This window comes from Macrotis lagotis, chromosome 5, assembly GCF_037893015.1.
Source record: "Macrotis lagotis isolate mMagLag1 chromosome 5, bilby.v1.9.chrom.fasta, whole genome shotgun sequence".
Classification (NCBI taxonomy): domain Eukaryota; kingdom Metazoa; phylum Chordata; class Mammalia; order Peramelemorphia; family Peramelidae; genus Macrotis; species Macrotis lagotis.
In genome coordinates this window covers 111,348,067-111,358,186 of record NC_133662.1, presented here as the reverse complement: position 1 = coordinate 111,358,186, position 10,120 = coordinate 111,348,067, and the positions used below count along the sequence as shown (strand labels likewise).

Here is a 10,120-nt window from a genome sequence, read left to right as displayed (position 1 = left end):
GTACAAAAAGTTAGCAAGAAAAGTTACTTCTTAAAAAAATAAGATTGGTCAAATAGAAAAGTACAAAAACTCACTAAAGAAAATAATTCCGTAAAAGTTAGAACTGAAGAAGTGGAATCTAATGACTCTATGAGACATCAAGATATGAAAAACCCAAAGATGCAAGATTTTGAAACAAAAACTCACTATTTGAAAAAATCTACAAGGAAAACAGTATGGCAGAAACTAGGTATAAACCAACTTCTTACACCATTGTACCAAGGTAAGGTCAAAATGGATAAATGGTTTACACAAAAATAGGTGATAGCAAAAGCAAATAAAGAGCATGGAATAGTTTATCTGTCAGATTTATAGGTAAGGAAAGAATTTAGGAACAAAGAAGACAAGGACTTGCAAAATGTAAAATAGATCATTTTAATTAAAAAAAGTTTTTGCAAAAGCAATGCAACCAAATTTATAAGGAAAACAGAAAACTAGGGAAATTGTTTTGCAACAAATCTCTAGTTAAGACCTCATATTTCAAATATATAGAGAATGGAGTCAAATATATTATAAAAATACAAGTCATTCTTCAATTGATAAATGTCAAAGAATATGAACAGTCTGTTTTCAAAGAAATTTAAGGTTATCTACATTCATATGAAAAAATGATCTAAATCACTATTGATCAGAGAAATGTACATTAGGCATCACTTTATGCCTATAAGGTGGCTAAAATGATTTAAAAAAAAGGGAGAAATGTTGGATTTTGGAGGGGATATGCAAAAACAAGGACATTAATGTACCACTGTGGAGTTGTGAACTACTCTAACCTTTGTGGAGAGCAATTTGGTGCCATGCCTAAAGGTCTATAAAACTGCAATGATCCAGTAATATCACTACCAGGTCTGGATCCCAAAGAGATCATTAGAAAGGGGGAAAAAAACAAATGCTATGTAAAGTTTGTTGCCTGGCACTGGGGTGGGGAGTGAGGAGGGGGAATCAGGGCTTTTTAAAGAGATGACATTTAACAGAAAAAGAGAAAGAAGGAAAGAATTACCAGAATTTTAAAAGAGCAGGGTTCTTAAGAGGCATCTAGTTGGTCTCCCCCTCATTTTAGGGATGGAGATACTGAAGCTCATATAATTCAAAAATATTTATTGCAACCCATTTTGTGGTGGTTAAGAAGTGGACATTGAAGGGATGGCATTCAACTGAGGAATGCCTAAAAAAACTGTGGTATATGAATGAATGAGAATATTACTGTGCTCTAAGAAATAACAAGCAGGATGATTTCAGAAATGGCTGTACTTACATGAACTGATGCATAGTGAAATGAATAGAACCAAGAAAAAACAGTGTGAAGTAACTAACAGCAATGTTGTTTGGTGAAAAACTGTGAATGACTTTAGCTTTTTTTCAGCAATACAATTATTCAATACAATCCCAAAGGACTAACAATGAAGTATATTATTAACTCCAGAGAAAGAACTGATATTGATTGAATAAAGGCCGAAGCATGCTATTTTTCACTTTCACTTTTTCTTTTATTCAATTCTTTTATATAATGATTAATATGGAAATGTTTCACATAATTGCAGATGTGTAATTTATATCTGATTGCTTATGTGGAAGAGAGGAGAGGAAGAAAAGGAGGGATAGAATTTGGAACTTAAAACTTTAAATAAAAATGTTAAAAAATAGAAAAAAACATAAAAGACCAGGAGATGTTTAGACAGAAGAAAAGAAGACTCATGGAAGTTTAAGGCAAAGTGAAAAGTTATGATAACTATCATCAAATGTCTCAACAGTTATCATAGGAAAGGGATTAGACTTGTTTTTCCTTGGATCCAGAAAAACAAGGTCCAAGCTATGTGGGGTAGAAGGGTGGTATAATGAGATAGATTTCAGTATGTCAGTAAAACATTCCTGACAATTAAGAAATACACCAAAATCCTAAGGGCTACTTTAGAATGAAGTGAATTTTCCCTATCAATATTTTCAGGGAGAAGACAGATGACGGACTACATGTCAGCAAAGTTGTAGTGGGTGATTATGACTTTGCAGAAGTGACTTAGAAAATTTCTCTTTTGTTTGTTTTGTGGGGCAATGGAGATAAGTAACTTGCCTAAGATCAAAGTGTCTGCGGCAGAATGTGAACACTGTTCTTCCTGACTCCAGAGCTGGTGCTCTATCCACTGTGCCTCTTAGCTGCCCCTCATGTCTACAATTCTGTCAATCCAGAAAGGATGAAGATTGTTTCTATAACATGCTCTCATTTCCATGACAGGATTTTTATCAGCCTGTGTGTGTGTGTGTGTGTGTGTGTGTGTGTATACACACTGTGTGTTTATATATACATACACACATACATAGATGTACAAAAATTCATTTTAACTAGTGCAGGCAAGTAGAAAGATGAGAAGAAAGAAAAATTTATACCTACCTCATATCTGGGGAAAAGTCCACCTGACAAGCATATCCTGCCACCATGTGTCCTTTAAATATTTTTTTCTTATTCAATCTGAATCGATTCTGTGCCCCAAAAATTAAAATCTGATTGTCCATGGACTGACATGCAAGCCACTTCCCTGAAAGGCAAACAATGATATGAGAGAAATTTGGGAGTAAAAAGACCAAAAAAAGTTAGAACATTTCACTAAAAAACTCATTTTCTCTATTACTCAGTCACTATCAACATGAAACTAATATCCACCCGGAAAACTCTGTAGCTGTGCTATAGATAAAGTAGCTCTCAAAATCACAGTTTTACTCTGGATCTTTTTTTCCACATTAATTGGTTGTTTTTGCTCATCTAACTCCAGTTTATTCAACATTCAACAAGCACCTATTTGTGTGTGTGTGTGTGTGTGTGTGTGTGTGTGTGTGTGTGTGTGTGTGTTTGTGTATAGAGTAAACTATGCTATATGCCAAGGCATAGACTCTGCCCCCACAAACCAGTCTAACTGGGAGATAAGACATGTACAAACAAAATATTACATGATAATACCCTGGGGAATCTTCAAAAAAAGGTGCTATGTAAAGTCTGTTCACTGGGGAGTGGGGGCAGTGAGGGGGGGAATCAGGGCCTTTTAAAGAGATGACATTTAACAGAAGAAGAGGGATGTAAAGTCTGTTCACTGGGGAGTGGGGGCAGTGAGGGGGGGAATCAGGGCCTTTTAAAGAGATGACATTTAACAGAAGAAGAGGGAGAAGGAAAGAATTATCAGAAGAATTTTAAAAAGGCAGGATCCTTATAAGTCATCTAATTAGTCTCCCCCTCATTTTAGGGATGGAGATACTTAAGTCCATAAAGGAAGCATGGTGCAGTACAAAGAACATTATATTAGAACTCATGAGACTTAGGTTGAAAGGTTGTCTGACTGTGTCTCATTTAAACTAAGCATTCAGAGTTGTGTCCATTCAATTTAATTGAATTAAATATCTATCAAACACTTCTAAGTATATAAAGCACTGTGCCAGGCACTGGGAAGCCAGAGATTAAAAAAAAGACATAAGCTGTAATCCCAAAGAGAGGGACAGAAGATTTAGATCATTTACACAAATAAACATAAAATAAGATAGGAGTGTTAAAAGGGTAAAGTAGAAGCAAAATATATCAAGGAAATCCTGAATATTTTTAGCTTGAAAGCTGAAGCTCAAAATTATGAGATAAAAAAAGATAGTTTAAGGACAGAGAGTGGCTTACATGAAAAATGCTACAAGAAGTCATGTCAAGTTCAAGGAAAAGTGAATTGACTAAATTGTCTGGAACCTAGTGTATGTGACAGGGAATAAGGCTGGAAAGGTCTATACAATCATTAAAAAGGATTTGTTTCAAGGTTTTAATAAGTAATTTGTAAAAGCCATCAAGGCATGATAGAAAACCAAGGTTCTCCTCTAATATACTGTGAGGCATAGGGAGAATCACTTGACCTCTCAGTCTCTCATTCTCCTAGAAAAGACTTGCTAAGACATAATACAGCTGCTACTCTGTATTTGGTAGACTGAGTTCCTTTCCTAGCAGTTCTCTACAGATACAAGGTAGGGCAAAGATACATTTCAAAACAAATGACAAAAAAAGCAACTTATATTTTCTACTTTTGTTCCAGAATGACTTTTTTTGCTTAGTCCCTAAAGGTTTCAAGTGAGAAACTAGGCTAAGCCAAAGCTGATTTATCAAAATTACTGAGTTGTCAAGAAATTCTGTCAGTAGAAAAGCTAGGAAAAAATATATATTCTCTCATTTTTCACTGTAAATCCTTAGAGACTTAGCAAATACTTGCTGTAAATCACTATATTTATTTAAATATTTAAAATAGCAGATTAGGTGATTCAAATACTGGACCAGTTATCTATAACAACTCAAAGTTTATTACATATATATACATATATATATATATGTATACACACACATATATACATACACACACACACACACACACACACACACAATGATAAAGAGAAAGAGAATTAAAAAATCTTTAGTATTGGCACAAGTTGTTCATTTCAAAACAAATTTTGCACTGACTCACTGACTCACCATTTGGAGATAAAGTCACTGCAGGCATTGAATGCATACTGGGTTCTGCTATGTATTTGAAATCTACAGGAATGTCCCTGTATGCAAACCAAGAAAGATATACGGTGAGAAACAGAAGAAATTTATTTTAAAGAAGGAATGTCTTAACTCTGTTTACTATTAAGAAAATCATAAAACACAAAAGGTTACCAGACTAAAAAATGCTGGAATAGTACTGGAATTCAGAAATATTGAAATATTGGAATTCAGAAATATTGAAACTCTTCCTCATGAAGATTCTTAAAAAAAGGAAATGTTATTATTTATAACAATAGTTTTATTGAAAATTAAAACAAAACACCATGTTAGTGACATGTAAAGCAGTGAACAGTTATTTTTAATTTGTCCAGCTTGTTCTTCTGTAATATATCACAGTCTTTTGCTACACCCACAATTCTGGTTGGCAGGATTAAGCAGAACGAGTACTCTATGGCAGTAGCTTATGAGAACTTAGGGTCACTACTACATCATAAAGAAGCAAGGGAATAGGATCTGATAGGAATGTTTTTAGCTATGCCATATGATATTCCAACTTTCAGTCAGTTACATTAATAACAGGATGACAACTAATATCTTACACAATTTCAAAACTAAGAACTGCATGGTTTGAAGATGTCTTTCTTGAAAGGCAGGCAAATCAAAGGCTGGGTAAGCACTTGTCAGATATTGTAGGAAGGGGGAGAATTATCATTTTCCTAGCATTTGTAGCTTCTAAGGTCCCTTCAATTCTGAGACCCTTTGAAAAGAATGCTATATCTTTTCATGAAGATTTGTGGTTAAAAAAGCAAAATTCTCCTATTTGAAAAGAATGGGTACACTGGAGGGGAAAATAATTCATAGCATTTTATAAAACTGCAAATAATTTAAATCAAATTTAAAAAGATCATAATATAACATCTATTTAAGAGCTACACAATATTCTTAGCTTGTGAAAAAAACATGTTAAAGATCTGATCAAAGATTACATTTCTGGGGCGGCTAGGTGGCGCACTGGGTAAAGCACCGGGCCTGCAGTCAGGAGTACCTGGGTTCAAATCCGGTCTCAAACATTTAATAATTACCTAGCTGTGTGGCCTTGGGCAAGCCACTTAACCCCATTTGCCTTGCCAAAAAAAAAAAAAAACCAACTATAAAAAAAGATTACATTTCTACTTCTGGTAATGAATATACAAGGTAAGAAAGAATGAAAGAAAATCTATGCAAACCTGGAGTTGCATGTCCTTCTAAGGGAAGTGGTTAGAGGTAGAGCAGTTACTGTACATAATGGTATTATTTTTATTTCCTTTAATCATATAAGCAGTGAAGTAATTAAAAATTTAAAAAAATTAAAAATAAATTAAAAATCTTATTGACATGGCAGATTCCAATAGCAATATTATTTTCAGAGTTGTATTTTTATGATGTCTCTGGTTGCTCATTTTCCTATTGTTTGTTTAGTATAAACTCTATCAGACTTCAGGATGGAAACTCACCATTCCCAAACACGCAGGCTCTTGTCATCAGAAGTGCTCACAAACCGCCTATTTTCATCCACAAATACAATGGTGTTGACAGCTCCCAAATGCCTATCATATTCTTGCACAATCTCCCCACTTCTGATGTCCCACTGCAGGTTGAAAAGGAGAATACAAAAAAGTTAGAAATGGTGTACAATTATTAAAACAACAGGCTTAAAAATTCATTAAGTCTGGGAAGCAGAGGGGAAAAGATAACATCAAGTTCTCAAAAGTTTGTTGATTATTAAAAATTAACTGTGGTTGCCTATAACAAATTTTTCTTAATACAAAAACTTCTAATTATGTATTGTATATTGTGTAATTTCTCTGACAATCTCAGTTGTCTTATTTATTTCATAAACACTTACTTGTACAATCTTCTTATCTGACATACCAGCCACAAAAAGATTCTGTTTATCTTCATCAGGATTGAATTTGACACAATAAGGAACTTTCCGATTTGTAAATCTTGATATACACTGACCTAAATGAAACCCCAAAAATTATCTGTCAATTTGACCACTTAAAATTGGAGTTGTCTGATAGAATGAGACTTTTATGAAGGATAGCTTCCCTGTTTCAAAACTTACTGTTCTTCTCCAATTATGCTTTTTACTTAAACTAAGGAAGGAATTTTCATAATTCACAGTGAACGCAAAGTGTACACAATTCTCAGAAATAAGAAAATTACAATTAAGTAGTGATCTTAGTTAAAAAAGTGGAATATAGAAAATGAAAGTTCAAGTTAATATAGTTATGAGGTAGTTATGTAGAAGAAGGGTAGAAAGGCATCACACTAGGACAATATACTAAATAATTCAAGCTAATCAAAAAAAAGCTTATTGAGATGACTTAATATTCACTAATCGCTCAAAATGTCTGCTTTATGAAGAGCAGTAAAATGGATATAAAATTACTTTTATTCCCCTATATTAAACTTCACCCCCTCCTCCAAATTAACCATGCAATTTTCTTTGTGAAAGACTCATCTACAAATTGAAATTTTAACTCTTCAAGAGCTGTCAGAAACATCAAGGGAAAATGTAAGAATAATAAGATTTTAATGAAAACTTAAATCTGTAAGAGAATCCTTTCAACTGAAAAAAAAACTGTTTCATTTATCAACTCTAACAAGCACAAGAATTATGTATTATTTAGGCTAGGTTTCTTTGAAAATCTTACCTGTCTCAGTATCCCAGAGCTTAAGATACCTGTCATATGCTGCACTGAGGAACTGAGTTCCTACACCATTAAAGCAGATATCTCTAACAGCTTTACTGTGACCTGAGGATAAATAAAAAATTAGTGACGGAGAGGGAAAAGTTAATTTTCTGTTAAAATATAAACTCCAGGAAATACATTAGATATTCTAGTATACTAGGATTGATATGTTAAAAAAAAATTACCTTGGCATTTCCTTGTACCCAATATAAAACATTCAATAGTTAAAGGTGTGCAAACTTACAATGAGCCAATTATTGTCAAAAAAAAAAAAGAAAGAAAAGCAGAAACTGAGTCAAACTTATCATGTATTTTGATACCTGTGAACCAAGTAATTTTTCTCCATTTAAAGTGAGAGGCAAAACACCCCAAACAAGCAAACCAAAAAAATGAGGAAATGTTAAGTGGCTAAATCAAAGCACATACTTTACTTGGTTTGGTGAAAAGGAACCTAGATGACCAGTCAGATGGTAAGGAATAACTATGTGGTCATTATCTTCCTGAGACTTTTGTTGAAAAAATTCTACCAGCATAAGGCAGTCTGTAAAGCTCTAGGACTGCATCTTTCACCTATGTATTCCTTCTTTCTCAATATCGTTGAAGTCCACAGTCACTCCTTTTTGTTGTGTTTTCAGGACCAGATTCACATTCTCATAGGTTACCCTCATCATTCTTTCTGTAGATACTTAAGATACGAGCAAGCTGATATCTGACAGGTGCCTTAAAAAGCAACAACCTATAAGGTTTATACCATATCATTAATGTAGAAATGTACCTGGCCATTGAAAAACTTCAACACCTTTCAAAAAGGTTAACAATTTAATTAATTACCCTACTTATTTGTAAAGTTCTATACATTAAGTTATTCTAATATTAGCATGGTGCATTTTCAAAATGGACTCTATGGCCAATAACAGACGCAAAGCTAGAAGTGCATTTACTAACAATGTAGTAAACACTTTCTCTTCACAAATATCCATGTTTATGACTAACAGATCTAAAAACAAGCAAAATGCCCAACAGTACTTTGATAAATTAGCTTGGTTACTTCTTCTATGGGTTTCTACACTTTATTTCTAAAGGCATTCAGTTGCAGATTCCACTGACATGAAACATCTTTATCCTGATTATCTCTTCCTCCAAAGAGTCTTCCCCTTTGCTAACACCATCCCAAATCTTTTTGCTAAGCTGCAAAGATCAATAGTGATAATACCTTTGAATGGTTTACTCTCCATCTATGAACAAGTGAATACAGCATAAAATGCCTTTTTCTGCTGTGAAGGATATATATAAATCCCCTGGCAGCAGACTGATGCCTAACCACCACCAGCTATCTAACTTCATCATGAACACTGGTAAATACACAAATGGGACAAAGAGATTTCTTAGAACAATGGTTAGTAGTAAAACACATTATCAGTAATGCTATTTTGGGATATTAAAACACCCCCCAAAACTCAACTCCACATATAAAACTTATGTGTATATGTATAGATATATATATAGATATCAATATACATACCCATAAAATATATATAGATATATAAATATAGATATGTGTGTATATAGAATGTGTATACACATAACATGCAGAGAGAAATATTACCAACAAATGTTCTCAAACAGCGTCGATCTCCATAAACTTCCCAGAGCTGGGGGAGGAAAATGGAAAATATAATTTATAAGTTGACACATTTTATTATTAACAGTCATAGTAAGCAGAATTAAATGAAGTATATGGATAAGCTAGTAGTTTTGAAATTTAACTATAATTAAAACTATCAATTTTTTTAATAATAGCAAAAAAAAAGTCAAAAGAAATTCTGACCTATCTCCAAATTTGGTATCCAGTATTATGTTATAATTATATAATTAAATGAACTCTAATAGGTTTACAATTACTTTGTAATTACTCCACACCCAAATTTTCCCAGGATTAAAGTAAAAACAATGCCATTCAACATACTAGATAATATAGATGTCCCATAGAAACTAATGGCTTACATTCCACACTTCCTTGCTTATATCATTTTAAGTTACCATAGGAAAGTGGTCAAATGGTTGCTTTAATCAGAGGAAGCTACTACTTCATGGATATATCACCTTCATATATTTGTTTGCAATCATGAAAAATTTATGAAAGATAAATTTTTACTACATAACATTTTTACTCCTGCAGATCACCTAAGGGCTGACATTCCTCAAATTTGTGGTAGGAAAAAACCATAAAAATAAACATCCCAACTTTCAATATTGTACTTTATGTACACTGACCATTTTGGGTTAAAAAGGAAAAAAAACTCTAAAGCTGCAGATGATTTAAATATTGGCTATTCTGGCAAAGTGTGTTCCTTATCCTGATTTTGTCATTGTTGCTGTTGTAGCAACTTATGGTCAGAAATCAACTGCCAGAACACACAAAGCAGTAAGGGGTATTTCAGCTACCTCTTAAGAACCATTGTCAAAGAATGACTGTGGATTCCAATTTTTTCACATGCCCTCCAACATTTATCACTTTACCCTTTTATTACTTTAGTCAATCTGGTAGGTGTAAAATCATTTTTTTAGGTTGTTTTAATTTGTATTTTTCTAATCAATAATGATTTAGAGCATTTTTCATATGACTAGGAATTGTTTTGTTTTTTTCCCAGCAATATCACTACTTGGTCTATTTCTGAAGATTAATTAGGGACAAAGGAAAAGAATCTATACATGCTAAAAATGTTTATAGTAGTTCTCTTGGTGGTAGCAAAGAAGTAGAAATCACAGTGATATTCATAAATTGGGGAATGTTTAAACAAGTTGTAGTATATGATTGTGATAGAATAATATTGTGCTATAA

The 10,120-nt window shown here is 33.2% G+C and overlaps 1 protein-coding gene across 1 annotated transcript in view; it reads right to left on the bottom strand.

Annotated features, from left to right (window-relative positions):
• The window catches only part of CDC40 (cell division cycle 40), a 64,990-nt gene that overhangs the window by 12,966 nt on the left and 41,904 nt on the right, over positions 1–10,120 (bottom strand). Inside the window, exons 9-14 of the mRNA XM_074187337.1 lie at positions 8,885–8,930; positions 7,240–7,341; positions 6,426–6,541; positions 6,034–6,167; positions 4,523–4,599; positions 2,426–2,570 (exon numbers count right to left, since the gene is read on the bottom strand). Of these exons, the coding sequence (XP_074043438.1) occupies positions 2,426–2,570; positions 4,523–4,599; positions 6,034–6,167; positions 6,426–6,541; positions 7,240–7,341; positions 8,885–8,930 (620 nt within the window). The remainder of the gene's footprint in view (positions 1–2,425; positions 2,571–4,522; positions 4,600–6,033; positions 6,168–6,425; positions 6,542–7,239; positions 7,342–8,884; positions 8,931–10,120) is intronic.